Source organism: Numenius arquata, chromosome 8 (genome assembly GCF_964106895.1).
Source record: "Numenius arquata chromosome 8, bNumArq3.hap1.1, whole genome shotgun sequence".
Lineage (NCBI taxonomy): Eukaryota > Metazoa > Chordata > Aves > Charadriiformes > Scolopacidae > Numenius > Numenius arquata.
Genome location: NC_133583.1, coordinates 8736327 through 8759471, shown reverse-complemented (window position 1 = coordinate 8759471; position 23145 = coordinate 8736327). Strand labels below are relative to the sequence as shown.

Below are 23145 nucleotides of genomic sequence, written 5' to 3'. Positions count from 1 at the left end.
TAGTATTTGTGAAAATATTGTGGAATAAAGTGAAATAGGGTCATTATGTGTCCCCAAAAATGAAATTAATGCTTTAAAAGCATTGAAGGCAGTAAGTAACTGTGTTTTGTTTTGCTGTAAAAGGGCTACTACAGGAGTAATGAGTTCATCATAACCCAACATCCGCTGCCACATACGACTAAAGATTTCTGGCGAATGATCTGGGATCACAATGCACAGATCATCGTCATGCTGCCAGACAACCAGAGCCTGGTGAGTCGAATGCGTCCCTCCCCGCGCGGTGCCAGCGTAGGGTCAGTTTGTTATGTGCTATTGCTGTTTTCTGGTTGAAAGCAAAGCCAATTTTTGAGCCACCGTCTCAAACTTTGCCATAAGCTTGTAGCAAAAAGACAAATTCTGAGATGTGGGGTGTGGTGTTTCGCTCTCCCCTTCTGCACTTACCCTTGGGAAAGACATCCTGAGCTGGATGGACCACAGTGCTCACAGGCAGCACGTCACAGGAGATGACAACTGTGAAGGTCCTGAGGGCTGCAGGGTGCAAGGCACTGAGGTGACTGGGTGGGCAGGGCCATGGGTAAAGGCTTTGAGAAGAGCAGAAATAGGAAGCAGGGATGGTAAGATAGGTGCTTGTTTGCCCGGGGACTTAAGGCTCAGGCCATGCAAGACTATGTCTGCACAAGGTTACAAATGCTATTTTTGATGAAAGTAAAAAGCAAACATGTATGTTAATTTAAGTGGAAATAATGAGACAGACAGAGAGAGAAAGAAAAAGGAGGCACAGGTGAAGTGCTAATCGCTACTTCCAGATTTACTAGCACGTCTCAAGAGGGCGCATTGAAAAGGATTAACTAAATGGTTCGTTTTTTCATGCACGCATCACTGAGGTGAATAGACGATTGTAGCTGAGAGTGGAAGAGAAACCACCTTCATTACAGCAGGAAAATAGCAGTCATGAGGGGCTACTAAAGAGGCAGCAGTCGATACGCTTCCTGTGTGCGGTGTGATGAAAGGGATTGCAGGCACTGCAAGGCGAAGAGCGTTCAGAGAAATCCGATCGAATCAGAAAGCACTAATGAAATGAAAGTGTGTCAGGTGGAAATGAAGAGGCTGATCTTGTCTTTACAAGTACATGAAATAGCTCTGGAGAACAATAGTGATTAAAGGGTAAAGGAGGAACGCTGGACTCGGCCACATCCTTTGCAAGGACATCTGGTCTCTGCTTTCACCTTCACCGTTCCCAGGGTGGACGTTGGCCATCAGGGCAGTAGCATCCATGGATGGACTCAGTGTTCGGTGTGGGTTGTTGGCTGACAAGGAGTTTTTTACAAGGCTAGGAGTATTTGGGTTTCTTCCTTACTTCTCACTCCTTCCCTCGCCCCTAAAAATTCAAGCCCTACATAAGTATCCATCAGTCTTCTACCTAGACCTGATCCACAGACCCTGAGTTTCAGATTACACCACAATAAACACAAATTAAAAATAATAAGCAATTAATTTTTAAAGGTCAATGAGTTTTTTCTAAACAGATATCTGTCTTTCATGCAAAACTGTGTAAGCAGGAGGTAATAAAGCCTGGGATACAATAGAAAGGTTAAGTATGAGTGAGCTAAGATATAACCATTTCCCTGTGAAACCAATTAAAGAGCAGACGTTACCTGTTTAGACACATGAAGGAAGGATCTGGCAGGCTTACTGCTTGCTGTAATAGTAAATCTGGTTTAGACAGAAATGGTTTTTAAAGGTCAGCTCCTGATCATCTCTATTTATCAAACCAATTTTTTGATCCACTGGATTTTTGAGTCACACACAAGGTATCTGAAAGGCTGCAGTAGTGTGTTGTTTCATTCCTCCAGGCAGAAGATGAGTTTGTGTACTGGCCAAGTCGCGAGGAATCCATGAACTGTGAGGCCTTTACTGTGACCCTTATCAGCAAAGACAGACTGTGCCTCTCTAACGAAGAGCAAATTATCATCCATGACTTTATCCTTGAAGCTACCCAGGTAAAATAAACCTCCAAATGTGGGTCTTGGCTTTTCATCAAAACGTTACTGATGTCAATTTAAATATGGGAGGAGTTCAGAAACAGTTTTGAAGAGGATTTACTTGTAAACGCACATGCATGCGTGTTGTTCACAGGGGAAATGTATTTTTGTTGGCTCCTTTCCCTCTCATATCTTCTGCTTCCAGGTAGATTCCTCTAGCTAGTGAGACCGTAGTACTAATTATTTGTCTGATTTGAAAGTGAAGACATTGGGTTTTCATTTTGATATCACAAAAGTAGGCTGAACTATTCTTTATAAAGTACACCAAGGTTTATTGTCTTATTTCAGCTTATAAAAGTCAGCGTTTATAGTTTAATTGTTTGGGGGGGGGTCTTAATTAAGGGGTTTTACTTAAGCATATTTCTTTTGACTTGTAAACCTGCCTCTAGTTTGCTATCAGTATTGCAGCTGGATTTTGCTGCAAAACATTAGTTTGCAAACCCTTTTAAATTTGAGTTCCTTGGTTGCTCTTCTCTTGTTTGACTTCTGAGCTATAAGGGCTCTGAGAGGTTTATATGGATATAAGCCCTGAACTCAAATACAAAGTCTTATATCAATTCAACATTTTGTTAAAGTTGCATTATTTCAGGGTGCTCACTGTTACAGAGGTGCTAGAGCTGTGTGTCTTTCTTCTTCTTTCTATATAAACTGTTTGGAAAAAGAAGGTCTCTCTTCAGTTTGTAGTGAGGCTCTTTTCTCATTCTACCTGGAGTGGATAAATGTGAAACTGAAGTAGCTAATGCCCAGGCTGGTTTTTCCTTGCAGGATGACTACGTTCTGGAAGTCCGCCACTTTCAGTGTCCTAAATGGCCAAATCCAGATGCTCCCATAAGCAGCACCTTTGAACTTATCAATGTAATCAAGGAAGAGGCCTTAACAAGGGATGGCCCCACCATAGTTCATGATGAGTATGTCATCTCTTTTCTTCCATTTATGTGCAGGTTGTACAAGGAGTTACTCAGTTACAGGACATTTGTTAGGACTGATGTCCATTCTTGCATGGAGTGGATGGGGTTTAGTGGTCTAGGGAACAGGATCAGAATATTTAAACTTCTGGTGATGAGTTTTCAGTTGGCATCTGAGGGCAAATATGTTTTGCTTAGTGTAGTTTTTATGTTGGTCACAACCTTAGGTGGACTCAGAAAGTGAGGCTGTATTTGCTTTGTAAGCATTTTGGGTTGTTCTGCACCTGGAAGTATCCCAAGCAAATCGTACAACCAGTTTCAGAGCCCAGCAGAGCCCTGGTTTAGACAAGGCTCTAAGCAGCCCAATATGGGCTTATGGAAACCAGTTTCAAAACAGCCCTGAGCTCCTGTCTAACAGCTCAGGTTTAATGTGTCATGTAAGACAGAACAAGCCTGGCTCTGCTGTGTCTCAGGATGAGCAGCAGAAGTATCTTGTGACAAAGGACCCAGGTTTTCTGAGACCAGATTTATTTTTCCTCCTCCTGTTTCCCCAAAAACACTCCGAGGGGCCCATATGGTGCCAAGAGGGAGGGAAGGAACCTGCTAACATGGGGCCATTATGCCCCAACGCTTGTCTCTTCTGTAGTGCAGTGGTGAGCATTGTCTTGCCAGGTAGGCTTGAATGCCCAGTTATACAGGGTGCTAAATATTGCATTGCATATTATTACTTTGCACACATTATGGAGCTGCAGAATACCATTATAGTGAAGCTGGAGCCTGGGTCTAACAGGATCTCTTTGGAGGGACTGTTTCCTGGCGGACAGACCGCTTCCTGGAGTCATTCTGCTGTTAAGAATGTTATGCAGCACTACAGGCTTGGGGCAGAGTGGCTGGAGAGCTGCCTGGCAGAAAAGGACCTGGGGGTGTTGGTCAACTGTCGGCTGAACATGAGCCAGCAGTGTGCCCAGGTGGCCAAGAAGGCCAACAGCATCCTGGCCTGTATCAGGAACAGTGTGGTGAGTAGGACTCAAGAGGTGATCGTCCCCCTGTACTCGGCACTGGTGAGGCCCCACCTCAAGTGCTGTATCCAGTTTTGGGCCCCCTACCACAAAAAAGACATTGAGGTGCTGGAGCAGGTCCAGAGGAGAGCAACGAAGGTGGTGAGGGGTCTGGAGCACAAGTCTTATGAGGAGAGGCTGAGGGAGCTGGGGTTGTTCAGCCTAGAGAAAAGGAGGCTGAGGGGGGACTTTATTGCTCTCTACAACTACCTGAAAGGAGGCTGTAGAGAGGTGGGGGTCAGTCTCTTCTCCCAAGTCACAGGTGACAGGACTACAGGAAGTGGCCTCAAGTTGCCCCAGGGGAGGTTCAGGTTGGATATTAGGAAGAATTTTTACACTGACAGGGTTATTAAGCATTGGAACGGGCTGCCCAGGGAAGTGGTTGAGGCACCTTCCCTGGAGGTGTTCAAAAGACAGGTTGACATGGTGCTGGGGGACATGGTTTAGTGATGTGGGTTTTTTTTTTTGTCAGAGTTAGGTTGATGGTTGGACTAGATGATCTTGAAGGTCCCTTCCAACCTAGATGATTCTATGATTCTATAATCCCAATTTCTGACGCTGCTTGAGTTGCCCTTAGAGCAAACACTTAGCCAGCATAAACAACTGAGATACCTGCACCCCCCCTGCACTAGAGTCCATTAGACTTTTGTCATTGCTACAAAAAAGAATTGGTGGGAAAGTCTTGGAAATCTTCACCTTTTGTGCAAAAACGTTATTACCGTACTCTAGTATTTCCGTGGTCAGATCAGCCTTTGTGCTGGTGTGCGGTTCCGCGCGGGTATCGCGGTTGCTGAAAGGGCTTTCCCTTCACACCGGGGTGTTGCTGCTGCAACAGGTTTTTCCCAACTGACTCCTGCAAACGGCACCTTGGGCTGCAGCAGGTAGTTTTTCTCCCACCGTCTCCTGCCTCGCTAATGCACAGTGTAAGCTCTGCTGCCTTTTGCCAGCACTGATTAATTCCAGGCTCGGTTTAATATTCATGCTTTGGGTAGTCTGAAGTGAGGTTTTGCTACTCTTGCAGTATTTAAGATTATGTTTTACAAAATTAGAGCCATTATTGATTTGGGCATTTCATGCTAGACCAAAAAAAAAAAAAAATCAAAACCGCATTCCTAACAGTGCTGAGTCATTCTTTCTGTAAATTGCTTTTTTGGTTTATTTGTCATATTCAATGATTTTATTTTTATGCCTAATACATAACGTGGATTCTGCTTTTCATTGGAGCCTAAGCAAATGTAGCTGAAAATGAAAATTTCCCTTTACTACATGCAACAACTATATCACATAATCCACTAATAATTAGAACTGCAGATTAATTCCAAATATATGAATTTGCAGATACTAAATGCACATGGTATTTAGGAAGTACATGGTGGGATGAACTTAATAACATTTCAAAGTTCAGAAATTCCAACTCGCTACAGTTGTAAAGATTTTTAAATATAACTTCCCATATGTAGGCAACTAGATAAAGATTTGCTGCCTAATTCCCTGAGAGAAAAGCCTTCAGATTGTTGGGAGCTGGAGTTGGGAGCCCAAGTAAAAATGAGGCCATTAGACCCTCAGAGGCATTGAGTTGTGTCCCATCAGGCACAAGCATTGACCACTTTTTCCACTATCCCTGTAGATGATCAGTCACTGCCGTCTATACTGTTCTGCAGAAGCTCTGCTTCTACAGACTTTTCATCAAATATAGCAGATCTATTGTGATCTGATTTTTGTTTCCCGTTTCTAGGCAAATTGAGTTTGCAAAAATCATACGAAATTAAGTCAGCATATGTCTTGATTTCCCTGGTAATGTTGTAAAAAATCCTGGTGGTGGTAATCTTAAGATACCAGATGGCTTTGCAGTACTTGCCGGTTATTTAAGTTTTCATGTACAGCTCTCCAAACGGTTTAGAGAGCAAGTCACCAATGTCCCCTTTTACAGCTGGGGACATTTAGACACAGACTTTCTCAAACCCATAGCAAATCCAGGACAGAATTTCAGTCTCCTGAGTACTGGGAGAGCAGAGGACAGTTGAGGCTCCTCACAAGCAGTTACGAGCCCCTGTTGCTTCAGATCCTCTATCCCATGCCCCACAACTGCCCTCATGATTCAAGCACACCCACAGATTTACCAGCAGTAAGATTCCTACCTGACCAGTATCTCAAGGACACATTGATTCGTGCTCCTGAGGAATAACCGTTGCTCAGGTTCTTACTAAATGACAGCACAGCTCAACTCTTCAGAATCCATAATGTCTCTTGGGTGCCCAACTCAGGGATGTTGCCTTTTGCCGATGAATCAGACCTAAGGAACGCTTTGAGATGTGCCCCATTTACTTGTGAGCACCTCATCTCCGTGTTAGCTTTATATAATTGTCAGATGTGGAGGAAGAGGCAAAGTCTCATTTCTTTCTAATCGTTTATGTTTTGCTTGAGCTCCCACTAATGAATTTAAAATATGCTCAGCTATAATGCGGATGCTTCCAGTACATGTGGCATGTGAGAACTGATTCCAGTGTTGTACTCTCCAGGCTGGGTATTTTTAAATGGCTCTTGTCCTTCTGCTGATGGAGTTCTTTGTATTGAATGCTGCAGATATCCTGCGATGACTGGTGTACCATCAAATTTCCTCTATAAATGAAAATGACTACTAATTAACCAGTGTAAAACAAGCATTTAATAGATACAAAGATAAACTACAGTAATCAAGTAAGACTGTACCAACAGTTTCACGTCTCTGTGTCAGTGCCCAGGTACGTTTCTGCGTATCTTATCATTCTGATGTGTTTTTTCAGGTATGGAGCTGTGTCAGCAGGAACGCTATGTGCCCTTACCACTCTGTCCCAGCAGCTGGAGAATGAAAATGCTGTCGATGTTTTCCAGGTGGCAAAGATGATAAATCTTATGCGGCCTGGAGTATTTACAGACATCGTAAGTCTTTGAATGGAATGCAAATGGATAGTTTACAAGGTTTTCATCTGAGACCAAAAGCATGGATTAAAACACACGTTGTGTATGTTATCAAGCCCTACTGCCTCTGCTACCAAGCAGAATTTGCGTTTGGGCTTTTTTTGTATAGTTGTCATTTTTTATAAACCTCAAACCCACACTGTAAATCTCTGCTTTGCAGTTAAGCTTCTTTCTCCCCCAGTGAGGGGAGCCTTGCGCAGGCAGCCCCAGCAGAGAAGGACCTTTCAGCTTGTCACCCTGCCAGCCCTGCAAGTTGATCTCTGCTGTTTAAACCTGGCACGGGCAGATCTGAAGGGGTGCAGCAGGGCAGGTAGAGCTGCAGGGAGATAAAGCTTCACCCAGAGGGGCTCTTCGCTCGGTGTGCAGCGAGAGCAGCTCCCCAGCCCCAGTGTGGGTGGCTCTGCTGGTACGAGGGGACAATCTGGGGCTGAGCTGTGGGCTCAGCTGTGCCCTCCTGTAGTGTTTAATAATACATCAGGAATAATATAACCTACCCCAAACTGGAATTTTGGGTTGACAAGGTTAAAGTAGATTAACAGAGGTAATTGCTCTCCAAATCTTGTTCTTTGCTGTATGTCTGCTTCTAGTAATGAATATCCATGACTTTCCCTGAAAAAAAGCAAATTTAAGTTCCACTCGCTTGTGTACGTTGAAGGGATTGAAATAATTTTTCTTTTCTTTTGCAGGAACAGTACCAGTTTCTTTATAAGGCAATGCTAAGCTTGGTCAGCACTAAGGAAAATGGAAACGGTCCCATGACACTGGACAAAAACGGTGCTGTGATGGCCAGTGACGAATCTGATCCCGCAGAAAGCATGGAGTCTCTTGTCTAATTGGAAACCTGAAAAGGCACTTAATTTGTAGAACTTCTGAAGACTGAGTGAACTTTTTTGAGGCCTTTTTTGCCAGACTCTAGGTTATACAATAACCCAATTACTTTTTTACACTGATAAAAGTTTTGATATTTATTTTTTGCCATTTTATGTCTTAATGGTATCCTACTGAGCATTTGCACCTCTGTTTATTTCACACAGTGAAACGCAATTTTATCTAGTTTGCACTATATGATCAGTGTTACTGCCTATAATATTCTAATACAAGACAAGCCCTGATGTGACATTCCATGACAACACACATACGCTTTTTCTGGTTTGTTTAAATGCAGTGAAGTTTTGCTAACTACAGTGACCCTTGAATCTTTAAATCTTGAATGCTAGGCCAGATGGATTCTTTCTACAACAGATACTGTACCCCTTCATTACCATATTTATTATTTTAATGATCATGTCACAGTTTTGGTAACGGTATTCTGCATTCCAGTGGAGTGGATGAGCAGTGTTCATCCTTTCTTGACAAAACGTGGCAGGTGATTATTAGCTACAGCGAAGGTGTAATAGCCTTGTGGAGCTGAAACAATTTTTTCCGTATTGTTTCAAATTGCTGTTTTGTACACTTACAGGCCTAAGACTTGCTTCACATGGAATATAAAAATTACATACAATATAATTATAAATTAGATGCAATTCATATGCGGGACACAGTGATAGGTTTTGAATTTACAATTTCAAAGTTTCCCCGTGTATTCAGAAAAATGTCAGTTTTCGTTTTTAACCAGACCTATGACGGGAAAGTATTTTGGTTTTGTTCTCATCAAAGCCAATACAGTGAGAAATCTACTACAACCCCAAATCAGACCTCTTTTCAGATATATTGAAGGTAGCAATATTTTACATTACTAAGCTATTCAATATTTTAAACACATTAATTTCCTTACTATTTCTTGAATATGACCTCACACCTAATGGTATGTTACATGATGACAGGCGTTTCTTAATTTCATAACTGTTAGATGCCATTTTTACAGGTGTGTAATTTTCATACTTTAGTGCTAAAACATAAAGTACTGATCCATATTTACTGGTGAAGCAAACTAATAAAAAAACTACCTATAAAGTTACATTCTCCCTCTTTTTTTTTTGCCAGACTAATTCTTCAGCACAAACCTAGCTTACTGTGTTTTCCCTCCCACACCAATAAAACGGTTTCCCCCAGATTATATAAATAATTAAATTGTTGTTCGGAGCATTTAAGTATTCATCCTCACTGGCTCCCTTTTCCTTTGTATTTGGTCGCAATTCAACAAGGTCCATCCCTATTTAACAAAAGAAGTAAGCACATACTTAATTTTCATGAAAATCAGAGCTAATCATGTCCTTCGTAGCTTGGCTGAGTAGGGAGGGGTTACTGAACGTGCCCTGAAAAGGAAGTATGTTGTTTCAACCATCCTGATGTTTGGTATACAGTTAAAGGCACTGTCCCTTATATGTGACATTAATTTCTTTACTTTTAAATTTCAACTGCACAAAACATGCATTGTAATTTTTCAGGACTTGTCAAAAAGTTACAGCGTATTTTTTTCATTCAAAGGTAAACCTATTAATTTCTGCCAGTCTAGTCTTGACGAAATGTAGACATTTGGCAAGGTTCTGCGCATTTTCACACGCAAGGAAGCTGAAAGCAAACTGCTTAAAATTATATTGAGAGTAGGTGTTTTGGTTCAGAACCTCCCGGGGTACAAACTGGTACGGCCTCACTGAGAGCAGAGGAGCTATGCAAACTGGTGTGTGCTGACATCTGGCCTTTTATTTTTAATAGGGAAAGATTTCCTAGTGTGGATACACTTGATTAATTCAACACCAAAGTCCTCAAGAATTCATCAGCAACCTTTTTACACAGTCACTTTTTATTTCTCAGTTGGTGGAATCCCTCCGTACAAGTGATCCAAATGACTGCTAATGCTGAACAGTGTAATATATCCATGGTTTCAGTAAGGAAAACCCGTGGCCAGCAACAGCTAGTCCAAATCAAATATGTGCAAACCGTTTCAAAAGGTTGTTTTGTAGTTTGCATCCCCTTTGCACTGGGAGAACCCAGCCCCGAGGAGGGAGTCGGTTAATGTCTGGTAGGAGCTCAGACTGGCTCTCCAGTCGCTACGCCCCAGTAACAAGAATTGTTTAAGTAAGTTTTCAGGTACTGCTGCCTGCGAGGGCTGGAAGGTTTTGCCGGGTGGTCTGGTGGCCAGTGTCCACCCGCATTAGGGGCTGGGGAGCCCCCGTGCAAGTGATTCTGGCCCCAGGCAATTCCGGCTGGTAGCACAAAGGGAATCTCGTGACTTGAATCAGTTCAATCTGAAGTATTTAAGTTCCTGGGAAGGTGCAGGGGAGAAGTTAAGAATTCAAACCCTGACAAGAGCTAAGTGACACAAAGATTACTGCAGGCATCAAGAGGGTTGGATTTGTTCAGTACTTTCAGCTGATTACTTTTCATTTCAGTGGCATGACGAAAGATAACTGTGGTTCGTGACACTCTGCCTCAATATCCTTGGTTTAATCCCTTCTCACAAGTTTTAAAATTCGATGAAAGCAGGCTGTGGGGGGTTGAACTTTGGTAGATGCTTTGGAAATCCATGCGTTTGCATTGGCATTTTCCCACACCTGGAGTACTTGCTTGGGGTTTAATCCATGGGGAAATACTTGACGCTGTTGTTCTATGAGTTCTCCATGGATTTTTTTCTTAGGGGGGGCTGAAGCTGTGCGTTAAGTGCTGTGCTGACAGTCAGATAGCCAATGTAGATCGTAGTGATGCATGAGGCTTGAAGTGGATGAAGGTAGGAATTGCTTGTGAGGGTCAGGATTAAGAGCGCGGAAGAGCCAAATCCATCCTCCTGTAGGCAGCTGCAGTTCTGCTCCTACACGGATTCGCACCCTCTTCCCGGGGCTGAGCGGGACGGGCAGGAGGGTGTGAGTGTGTGCTCTTGGAGCCGCGCCGAGACGCTCTCCTGAGTCTCCCTGGCCAAAGCCCCGCTCTGCGCATCGCAGCCTTGCTTTGCCACACCAACCCTCCGGCTGTGACCACGTCTTGGCGTTTGGTTGGGGTGTCTTTCAAGCGTCAGAAGTTGCCAGACAATGTGCAGGCATGCAAGTGAAAAGAACCTGAGTATATGGCATCGCTATAAAACATGGTCCTCAACACCAGCCCTGAGAAATAAGGAAACAAATGACTGAAGTACACGTGCGTGTGTGTGTCCACGTTTAGCAAACAGTATTTCTCCCTGTCTTGCATGTGTCCTGCGCCCGCAGACCACGTGAAAGACATAAAAGGCTTCTGTGCGTAGAGCCCCTAAGAGCAGCCAAGCTTTCCAGGAGGGAACGCTTGGAAAGCTGCCGTGTCATCTTAACATCTAAAACGGTGACAGTCTCAGCTGAAGGCCCCATCCTACAAACCCTCCCTGTACGTGAAGTTGGCCTCGGTAGGCAGGTCTGGGAGAGCCAGTAGGACCGCTCAGGCGTGCAGGCTAAGCACCCGTCCTTCCGCAGGACCAAGGTCTAGAAAACCTTCATTTTAAACAGCGTTTGTCCTTAGTATTTCTCAGTGTCTGTTTCCGAATATTAATTTAGGAACGGGAAAAAGAAAAACCCGAAACCCTTGAACTACTTCTTGTGTGTGACTGTTTCTGTACCGTGGGTCTGTTCTAGGTTAGTGGAATCTTTTGCAGGACCTGCAAAATTTCAGTTGTTTTTCCAGTTTCTGACTGCTTGAATTGCTTGAACCCAGAGTGACACATTGGAACATTAGGAGAAGAATCTTTATGACACAGCACAACTGCCTTCCTATTAATCTTTTTTTAAGCTGATATATTTTATTTAAAAGCTAAAAAAAAATATAGATATCGATTCTACCAAAGATACATACTACTAATTCTCAGCAAAACAAAACCAACTTAATTTAAAAAAAAAATTAAAACGTAGTTGTCTTAAAGATTTAGCAGTCTTATTCAAATTCATGTCTTTTGACATTGGATCTTGTGTTCTGAAGTTTATGTTCAAATGGTGCCAGTGAATTTTTATATGAAGGGAAAATGCCTATTTGTTAATCCACTGCATTGCTTTTCTTCTTTTTCTTTTTCTTTTTTTTTACAGACGTAATTCAACTCTTACTGTTACCCCTTTGCTCTTCTTCTCTTTGTTGCCATTCTAACAATGTGAACTACATTGGCTTTACTTATTAAAGGAGAAGGAATGCAAAAAATAAAGAAAGAGAAGGAACTGTAATGAAGAGATTTGGCCTCTACTTTGTCTTAGCTGTTAAAACTGTTTTTAGTGTTTTTGTTAACTATTTGCAAAGGGAAGCATTTTCTACAGAGGATAATTAATTTCAAGAAAAATGTCTTGAGTTTTAAGAATAAACATGTCTCCAAAAGAGGAGATAGTCAATTTTATACAATGTCACAACTCTCCAACATTTGGGGTAGTGACTCTTTTTGTTTTGTTAGAACATTTGAAACTAGCAAGCAGCCATTGTTTCTAAAGACCGAAGCATTCATCTGTACTCCTATTTTCTTTTCCTTCATTTTTAAAATAGCAAAGTCATTAAAACTGTAAATATTTTGTTGCTTGGATAAGCATCTTCTGGGAACTTTGTATCTATGGTATATAATCATAGAATTTTATATTTTCATATAAAGCTAATTTTTTTCTAGTTTCACCTCCTTCCTAGTTCTGTGGTGGCTATGTGAATACATACCTTCTGTGTATCGAGGTAGTGAGACACCATCATCACACTCCAAAAAAGATTTCCACACATGTCATTTCTTTGGGGCAGTGATTGTGAAAGTTGGATTATTTTTTTTGGATTCCATTGTCAGTGTGTGCAATAGGAATTAGACTTAGCCAGTCACTGGATACGTTTGTCTCATTGATCCATTCAGAAAAAAGAAAAAAAAATGTGGTGTTTGGTTTGGGGAGAGGGTGGGAGGGAGTATTTTGAGGGAGATTTTTTGTTCGTTTTGTTTTGGTTTTTGTTTGGGGGTTTTTTGTAACTTGAAGAATCTTCTTTTTGTTATGTTAAAACTATATCAAATCATTCTATTATAGTATTATTTAATATGTAAATTGTATTGCTATACATAAAATAAAGTATGGTTTTTGATGTATTTACAGACTCCTTCCTTATTTGCATCAAATACACACAGAGAACAGATGCACGAGTCAGTATTTCATTGTCCCAGGCGTGCAGGAAGAATGATGAGATCCAAGGCCTGCTTTAATTAGATCTCAAATTTCCAAGCAGTACTCAGCTGGGAACTCTCTCAGTCACTTGACAGTGGAGATCACTGTTCCTTTCTTATTTGTCTCCAACAATTAGAGAGATCCTGGTAACACCTTCCCTTCCCTTCCACCACTGGGCAACCCCTTCCCTTCCCTTCCCTTCCCTTCCCTTCCCTTCCCTTCCCTTCCCTTCCCTTCCCTTCCCTTCCCTTCCCTTCCCTTCCCTTCCCTTCCCTTCCCTTCCCTTCCCTTCCCTTCCCTTCCCTTCCCTTCCCTTCCCTTCCCTTCCCTTCCCTTCCCTTCCCTTCCCTTCCCTTCCCTTCCCTTCCCTTCCCTTCCCTTCCCTTCCCTTCCCTTCCCTTCCCTTCCCTTCCCTTCCCTTCCCTTCCCTTCCCTTCCCTTCCCTTCCCTTCCCTTCCCTTCCCTTCCCTTCCCTTCCCTTCCCTTCCCTTCCCTTCCCTTCCCTTCCCTTCCCTTCCCTTCCCTTCCCTTCCCTTCCCTTCCCTTCCCTTCCCTTCCCTTCCCTTCCCTTCCCTTCCCTTCCCTTCCCTTCCCTTCCCTTCCCTTCCCTTCCCTTCCCTTCCCTTCCCTTCCCTTCCCTTCCCTTCCCTTCCCTTCCCTTCCCTTCCCTTCCCTTCCCTTCCCTTCCCTTCCCTTCCCTTCCCTTCCCTTCCCTTCCCTTCCCTTCCCTTCCCTTCCCTTCCCTTCCCTTCCCTTCCCTTCCCTTCCCTTCCCTTCCCTTCCCTTCCCTTCCCTTCCCTTCCCACCACTGGGCAACCCCTTTCCTTCCCTCCCCACCACTGCACCTCCCCAGACTGTTGTGACCCATCCAAATCCCTTTTGGAAGGGGGACTGTCTCCAGAATGAGACCTCAGAGCCTGAGCATCATTGGGTGTGACCTTCCTTAGGTCTGATCCTGGTCTATCAGCAGATGTCTGCCTGGAGGAACAGGGGCTTCCACCAAGCCACCGTCGCCTGATTCTTTGTGCTAACCCGCATCTACTCACTGCTCAACTCACCCCGGAGCGGTGGCAGAAAAAGCAGTTCTTCTCATCCCCACCTCAGGCAGACTGGGAGGGAGGGACAGATGTTCCAAATCCCAGAGATAAAGCAGCAGATATTCCCCGTGGAGCGCGTTGGTAGTCGTACCTCCCCGCTGCACCCGAGCCAAGAGCTGTCACTGCAACGGGCACGCGTTACACCGTCAACGCTCGGTGTTTTGCAACAAAGCCCCGGCAGCTCCGCAGACGGCCTCCCGTGCTGGTTCTGAGCTGGGTGCGTGTGTTAATTCTTCTATTGTTCTTGTGGGAAAGCCGCTGGGGTCTGTGGATACGTCCTTGTCCAGCTCTGCTGCCAGGAGTGAGCCATGGAGGCACAGCTCCTGCGGTGTAGGCAGGGCAGCTGCCGGGGCTGTGCCATGGCAATACTGGCATCGCCGCCCCGCACGTGGACAAACATCATCGGTAACTGAAATTGCTCGTTGACATAAAATTGCTGGTGAGAATCAATAGCCTAGATGCCTACCTTCTTGTGTGTTGCTGCATTCTCACCTGTAAGGTCCACGGTCTGGTTGACTGACAGCCTGCTGACTCCTGCAACACCCCTGACCTCGTATCATGCTTCCTCCAGCCATTGCTCCAGGCACTGCCTCACGTTGCATCCCAGTAGCAGCCCAGCAGTAGCCCACAGGCAGGGTCCACCTGCCCTGCTGCTCAGGGAGCCAACGTGGGAGGGCAGGGAGCCACTTCCCAACCTGCCCGGGGGGTGCTACAGCAGCAAGAAAAGCCCTGTGTCCCCTGCATGGCTTCCAGGCCAGGAGCAGGCAGCTGGAGCTAGGTACCTGGGGAAGGCTCCTCTGCCCAGCTTGGCTGCTGTATCTCCATGGAGAGGACAGCATCCCCTGCATGCACAGGTAGGTGGGTACATAGTGCTTCGTAACAACACTCTGAGAAAGCTGCTTAAATACCACTTCATAGAATCATAGAATGATTTGGGTTGGAAGGGACCTTTGAAGATTATCTAGTCCAACTTCCCCTGCAATAAGCAGGGACATCTTCAACTCGATCAGGTTGCTCGTCCAGCCTGACCTTGAATGTTTCCAGGGATGGGGCACCTACCACCTCTCTGCACAACCTGTTCCAGTGTTTCACCACCCTCAGCGTAAAAAATTTCATCCTTATACCCAGTCTAAATCTACCCTCTTTTAGTTTTAAACCGTGACCTCTTGTCTGGGAAGTGCCTGAAAGATGGAGCTGATGGCAAGCTGAACAGGAGTCACCACCACTTGCTGCAAGAGAAAAACGAACGTGGCCTGGCAGGTCTAACCTGGGACCAGGTAAGGAAACCCTCCCATCCTACTCACAGCAGGTTTAAAACTGTATCTTGAAGGGAGGGAGAACCACACAGGAAAAACCCCACTGAAGACAGGCAGAAGGAGAGCAACAGGAATGGTCGGTGATCTGGAAATCCTCTGAGCAAAGACAGGATGAACTGGGATCTTGCCCAGTGAGATGCTGGAGAGGGTGACCTGGGAGAGGCAGGTTTGGAGGAGAGGCTGTGGGGCTGTCTCCTGGTATGTAAAACACCCCTTCTGAAGGAAGGGTGTAATCTCCCGACATCTTTGGTAGATATGGCAAGAAATAGAGCTTGAACAGCCACAAGGAATGTAAGGATTGGGCAGTGGAGACACTGCCCGGGACAGTGATGCAACAAAGATTTGTCTGTAGCAGCTACAGAAATCAGGACAACCCAAGGCAGCTCCTTAAATGAAAAACTGCATTTTCTTTAGAAAGCAGCCACTCTGAGGTGGAGCCCCCCACTCCCCGTTGCTCGCCAGATCGTCGTGTGCACATACGTAACGTGGGGCAGAGCTTGCTGCGGGATATGGGGTGGCTGTTCTTGAACTTACCCTCGTCCTGAGTCACGCTCAGCAGCCCCTACACTGCAAACCTCGTCAGCGTCCTGGCAGTGCAGCATTCGAGTCCCCGGTCACCTCGAGCCGTCCTCATGAGCAACAAAGGGCCCGGGGGGGGACAGGAGAAAAGGCAAAGCCTTGGAGAAAGCGCTTGGGTTCGGTGCTTGCGCTGGGGGAGAAGCCTGGCTGAGACCTCTGCCCAGTGGAAACGTGTAGCAAGTAGTTCATTAATACTTTGGCAACAAAGATATGATTTACCAGCACTTCCCGCTCCTAACAATACGCCTGAATTAATTGGTGGTATCGGGAGATCCCAACTCCTTCTGTAATAAATAGCTAATGAGTTTAGCCTTTAAGGCTTCCAGAGGCTGCCAGCAGTCACGCTAAGCAGGCACGAATAATAGCAGCGTTTTTATTAAATGGATTCAAATGCCAGAAGGTGTACTTTCAAGACCTTTTGCAACATAAAAATAATTTTGATCAATAGTTTGGTCCCAGTCCTATTACTTAGCCACTTCAAGCTCCACGAAGTGCTTCATGCACCGACGTGTCACCCCCACCTGCTGGCAGCTGCCTTATTGATCACTTGTGGTTTCTGTTTCCCCTTTGCTGCCAATCAATGTTTTTGATGTCTTTCTGACTTTGTGATGCTTTAAGAAGCAACACTTCACAAAGCAATCTTTCCTGACACTGTGTTCAATTAATCTGACAGTCACTGGGCTTGCTTTTCTTTTCTAAAGTTGTTATCTTCCTTATGTCTTGAAATCCTTGTTTAGGAGTTGACGCCTCCTTTGCTGGTGTTTTGTGTTATGTTTTTGAATTCTGAAAAGATTCTGCATTTCAGTTCCATGTCCTTATGGGAGCGGTTTCCAATATTTCATATTTCTCTGTGTCTGTGAGCCATCCTTTCTGTGTGGCTCACAATTTCTGCCACTCCCAAATTCAAACCCTGTTGGTTGTATGTCCCACATCACAGGATATTCTTGCACAATATCTAATCGTAAATTCTTTGTTCCTATATCTAGGGAGCTGCTGAAAGAGAGAGTTTCTGAGTCAACATCAGAAGAAAGCCAGAAGGTACGTGTGTTTTGTCTTGGAAGGATAGTGCTATTGGCTGGAAGCCCAAGGCTTGGTAGAAGGGAACGTGGCACAACCCTCCACCAGCTGTTTTGCTGGTTTGTGATGATCTAAAATGATGCCCCATCTGAAAGATGGGGGCCAGCAGGCTCTGATTGCACCGGTTCCTATGTAATGTAGATGTTTTTCTGCGCCGTTTAGAGTCTATGGGTTCCATCTTTCTCTGGGTCCATCAGGGGATGGTGCCAGCAGCCAGGAGTGAACAGAGCACTAAAGCTTTTCCTACATGTGAATCTGGGCTACTATGGGTTTGAGACAGCTCATGGCTACTTTTGATACTGCTCCAGAAAATGTGTTGCTGCTCTGGTCATAGGTACCACATGCGTGCAGAAGGCAGGGTGCAGTCTTGTCAGCTGATGTCATACCAGCCCTCAAAACCAGACCTGGGGGAATGGGACACTAAGGCAACAGCAGGAACCTCCAAATAAAGCCCAGGCACTGTAAGAAACCCAGTACAGATTCTTGAAAAATATTTTCACATCGTAGTAAAGACACTGTGGCTTCTCAGCCATGCATCACACAGACCCACGGTCCCTGCCTGCCCCATCCATTGCCCAACTGCCTGCCCCTTCTCTGTGTGCTGCTACGGAGCATGTGACAGCTCCAGCAGCTACTTGGGTGGAAATAGCAGTAACACCTGACCAGCCCGTTTTTCTATTGAGTTACACTAACTTCACACTGGGTAATCAGTAGGCTGCACGTGGGACACAGATGAAGACTTGATAGACTGCTGGAGTAAGAAATCAGTGTGCCCCACCGTCACTGACGGTGGTCAGTGTGTTCTCATCCATTGGTTGAAGTGCTTCTTTCACACAGCCCTTTAGTGAGGCAGGAAATACTGGTGACAATGACATTTGCCATGAGTTTTGTAGAACGAGACATAAGGGAGGAAGAACTCTATTTCAAATAATATCCATTTGGCCCATGGCACAGCAGGTTCTGTAGTTCAGCAGCAGAGCTCCGAGGTGCTGCATGTCCCTTCTTTCTGTGAGAGGGGAAGGCTGCAATCCTTCTCAGTTCCTTGCTGAGAAGGAAAAAGAGGGGAGAGCCGACAAGCTTGATTGCAGGACAAAATGAGATCTTTAGCATTCTCTCAGCCAATGCATGGGAGGAAAATTATGATCTCTTAAAGAAAGCCTGGCTGCTTTCTCTCTGCAAAGAGGTTCCTACGTGGTGCACAAGAGGGATGGGATGGGGGTGTCCTGCGTGTACTATATAAATGAGCAATTTTGTGTAACAAGGTGCTTATCAGGTTTCATCAGCAGATGATCAAGAAGAATAGAAACCCAAAGAAAAACAATAAATTGAGGCCTTCATTACATGCAGCCTGATGGGACCAGCAGCACCACACAGCTTCACCCTCCAGGAATTTTTCCTGACAGGCTCAAATCATTATCTTTAATGGTATTGGCTCAGTGTCAGAACCATTGGACGAACTCTGAGTCTGATCATCAGATGAACATTCTGAAACTAAGCTGTAGTTTGAATTTAAAATATCATTTAATGTCATTTAAGTTAAATACAATTTCATTCATGACATTGTGAATTGGCATTTGTAGAGAACATCAGGCTGCAGAATGTCCTGGTGTGTTCTAATGCCACGGGTATGACTGTGACCAAAACACGCTGTTGGCTATTGTAGCTGGAATGTAGCAACAGCTATATACTTGCTTGTATATAGCAAGCTGTATACAAATAGGTGGCACAGAATAAAAGGGTTAAGCTATTTAACACTTTATTTAGCTAGGTATAGAAAGATTATCACGTTTCGCAACTAGCAAGAAAATGTCCTTAGTTTTGCTTAATACTAGCTTTCAAGCTGAAAAAAACACCATTAGTAAAGGCGGAAATCATAAAAACTCTTAAAAGTTCAGTAACTTGGGTTATGAAAGGCTCTGCCTTCTGTATTTAGTGCTTTAAATAAGCTTCCTTATTACTTAAATCCAATTTTCTAGATAGCCTCTTACTTTGAGCCTGTTAGACACGTTATGCCTTTGCCCGAGTGTCTCCTAGTGACCTGTAAATTGATTGCAGCCTGTGAAATTGGCCGAAAGTAAATCTTTGCTTTTTTTTTTTTTTCTATTTTCTTTTCTTTTTCTGAAATAAAAAGGATGCAGGTGGCTTGTCTACTATCAGGTTATAGATCCTGTATGCACTTCAGAAATGCTATTGACCTCCTAGCAATGATGTAGCTCCTGAAATCTGTAGCGGTAGACTCTCAAATTATGAAGCTCAGACAACTACGTTTGTTGATAATAACACTGTGTAACAAAAAAACTTAAATTCTTCTCAATCCTTGTGTTTTGTCATCACAAGTACATTTGCAATAAGCAGGGGTTTTTTCATCTGATAGGTTTACATATATCATAGTAGTCTGCTGTGTAATGTATTTGGAAAGAATGAGGCACACCACAAACATACCTGATTGGTTTCATGCAGGGTATCAGTTTAAAGGGTTTTACAACATTTGTTTACCTCATTATTTCTGTTTACAATTTACATGCGTTAAAAAAATGTCCTGTATCTTCATTTTATCATAACAACTCCACAGTAGCAGAGTGCCATAGCCAGCTCTCATGTCATTATAGCTCCATAACATTCACTCGGTGAACTGGGAGAACATTTTATGACTGTGGAGGAAGAATAACTGATTCAAACTAACCTGGTCAGATGAGCAGAGCCCTGTCACAACACAGTTTTCTCTATCTGCCAAAATTTCCCTCCTCGTTCCCCAGCTTGAATCATGGGCACCTGATCAGCCAGGGCTCAGCACCTTCCAGTCCCCAGCAAAGATCAATGACTGCTCTCTGATTCATCATCTTTAATAGTTTCTGAAACACATTGTTGTGCTGGTATCCACAGGAATCGGGAAGATTAAGTATGTAACTGCCAAAAAAATATATTAAGCTGGAGTTTGTCACATAAAAGGTATGACAAAAAGAAAAAGAATAAGCTCCAAAACGACAAGTGAAAAGGACATGGTGATTTAATATAAATGGCATAAAGTTGTTCAAATTATACCAAAGTTCGCAAATAAGGGATATTAGTAGTCCCCTCCTACCCCCACTTTTTATGCCCTTATTTCTTTCAGATGATGCCCGTATTTATACTCCTGCCACTGCACGTAGCTGGGAGGAAGACCATGTTCCACTACATGATAAAGTTAATTTTGCAAACAATCACAAAGTTATAGACACGTGGCACAAAATGTTCACCCAGTCCAATGCCCTCCTGGTGGTTTCCAGTCTGCTCCAAAAATTATATTGGGTAAATTGTATCCCCACAGACTTTACACCAGCTGAGGATAAAACTCACAACTGGCATAAAACCCACCACTTTTAACACTGGGTGCTTTTGCCACATATTTGTTACTAACAGGCATTTAATCACAACCTCAGTAACGAACAGTCCTGAGCAGGGCTGATGTCTTCCTGAGCACACAGCCACCCCTGCCCAAATTTTCTGCCTGAATCATCTCTCACCCTCTTTTCTTCCTCAGACTATACAGTGGTCCCTTTCCAAAATAGGGAGCAAAGTCCCATTATGTTATTTCCTTCTTACTAAGTCCAAAAAACACGTCCCAAAAAGGTAATATTAACTTTGGCAATTGGATTCCTTGCCTTTGGAGCTCTTATTCCACATTCTGCCTGCACTTATAGAGACTTCAATCTTTATTGATTTTCCTGTGCCACCTCTCAGCATCCTTCCTAGGCAGCATGATGCATTAACTTTCCATATAATGAATATTCCCATTTGGTTCTGTACTCTGAAATACACCCGTCTCTGAATGAGATTTCAACACTCTACATATCTGATTTTCAGCTGCATGCCATAGCCCTTATTTTTCACAGGCTGGGAACACCAAAAGAGCCCTCTAGACCCAGAGGTCTTGCTTTTAACACAATCACTGTTGTATTGGGGGAGGGGAGAGCCTTTATTATTTTTTAGACTAGTTCCAATAAAGTTATTAAAGCTATTTTCCACCTTGCAAGAAAGCTATCTGATGATGATATTGTTCCTGCCTTTTAAACTAATTTTATTTCAATATGGTACATTTGCAGTCATCATAATCCTATTGTTGCCTGTTATTCCCAGCATAATGACTGAGAATGCTATTGCCTGGGGGAAGGGGCTTGTTCTGGTTTTTGTGGGTTTGGGGTTTTTTCTCTTTAATTTTATCTACTGCTATAATATCAGAAGACCGCCCAATTTATTCACTAAAATCCTTCCTATCCATTCCTTTGTTGACTTCAGTTGCCTGTGAAGGATTCAAGGTACTTCTGCAAAGCAATATGAAGGAAGTCCTGCAGTTATTCTGCCAAAGGCAGGCTGCATCCACACAGCTAAGTGTCTGTCCCAGCCATAGTGCAGAGCAGGTGACATCCTTCCACTTCGGCTTTTCACGGGAGATGAGGATATATACACAGAGCCGCAAAGCTATATAGTCAGCTCCTCCACGCTGGGTTTGGAAAAAGGTGGCACTAAAGCCATAGCCTCCCGAGGGTGGCATCTGCACAGCACTGGGGACATCCGTAGTCTTCCTGGACTGAATGGCAGCAGACCTCCAAATAAAAGAATTCCAGATATTTTATTTTTACTCTTAACTTCTTGCTGGATTTTAAAAATTAATTTTCAACTTGTGTGAAACGGGGTGACGATTGGTTTCACGTCATGCCATTACAACTAGTATAGCTTACACTGTAACACAAAAGCTATTGAGTCCCAGACTTGAGGCAATTTAAAAGGTAATGAGCTTCAGGAGAGTGGGATTTTAGCCTTCCTACAACTACAACTTTTGTGTTAAGCACACAACCCCCAAAGTCTTTCTCAGATATCCACCTGAACCTGAGATTCAAGGTGGGTATGAGGTACTTAGTGACCAGGTTGGCACAAGAAGCCATTGCCCCGCTTGGACACCCAATTCCCCACCTACAGTTAGGGAATACGATTTAATTGATATGGAATAGTTGTTGCAGGGGGGTGACATCCAGAGGATGTCATTTCACGTACCCCAGTGTACTTGCACAGCTGTTCTATGTACTGCTGTAACAAACCCTTTCTTCATGAAACCATTTTTGCCTCTGCCCAGTTCTAAACCTGGGCTTCCTAACAATGCAGTGGTAGAAGAAAAATAAATTTCTCCCTCTCCTCGCACCAGAGTTCTAGCTGACACATTTCCTATTTACAGAAGGATCTTGTCAAGCATAAGCAAGTGCTGAAAGACAAAACAGTACTAAAAAAGTGATCTCATATTATATGCCCATTACTGCCACGTTTTGTATTAAACTTCCTTTTAAAATAGTTAGTAAGAATTAATACATATTTTCACAAATAGGTCTCAATTGTTATAGGTGATTACAGAGTTCAGCAGGTTGATTATTACCACAATAGAGCATTATCTGCTGATGAGCTTGTAACCCATGTTATTCTTATCTGTTAGGTGCTCATATTATCTATTAATAATTTATAAACTAACCTCATTATAAGGTTGTAGTATGGACTGCGACAGATTAGAGCACAAACAGGCAGTACTCAAGCACTAAGAAGTTTCTCTGTGCAGCCAATCCCAGCTTCATTATGCTTCCCTCATTTAGATTTTATCACATGCTGTTGATATTCTGGAAGGCTCCAGCTCTTCCTAGGATGTGGTTATCAATAATCCGTGTACTGCACTTCCCCACAAGGCAACTGATGCCTGTAGCAGAAGCTGAGCGCTTGCTGTTGTATCGGTATAGATGGATTTGGGAACAAGACCAAGGGTTTGCTAACAGTCTTCAAAGTCAGCAGGGCTCTACACAGGTTTGTGGGTCTGAGCGCAGCGGGTGAAGCCACGGCAATGACATCTTTGCTCTCATCCCTGTCTTTGAGCTGATTCCTACAATCCTCCTTTCAGAGGAGTTCTGTCTGGTGCCTGAAGACACAGCTTCACCAGTACACTAAACTGTGTTTCCTGTCCCTGTCAGCCATGCTCTTAATAGATTTATTTCACTAAAATGGCCACAACATAAAGTGCTAGACCTACAA

At 43.8% G+C, this 23145-nt stretch overlaps 1 protein-coding gene across 1 annotated transcript in view; it reads left to right on the top strand.

Annotated features, from left to right (window-relative positions):
* Positions 1 to 8919, top strand: part of PTPRG (protein tyrosine phosphatase receptor type G) — a 415686-nt gene extending 406767 nt beyond the window's left edge. The window contains exons 25-29 of the mRNA XM_074151513.1: positions 124 to 252; positions 1854 to 2000; positions 2808 to 2950; positions 6789 to 6924; positions 7650 to 8919. Of these exons, the coding sequence (XP_074007614.1) occupies positions 124 to 252; positions 1854 to 2000; positions 2808 to 2950; positions 6789 to 6924; positions 7650 to 7796 (702 nt within the window). The 3' untranslated portion in view covers positions 7797 to 8919. The remainder of the gene's footprint in view (positions 1 to 123; positions 253 to 1853; positions 2001 to 2807; positions 2951 to 6788; positions 6925 to 7649) is intronic.
* The last annotated feature ends 14226 nt before the right edge of the window (positions 8920 to 23145 follow it).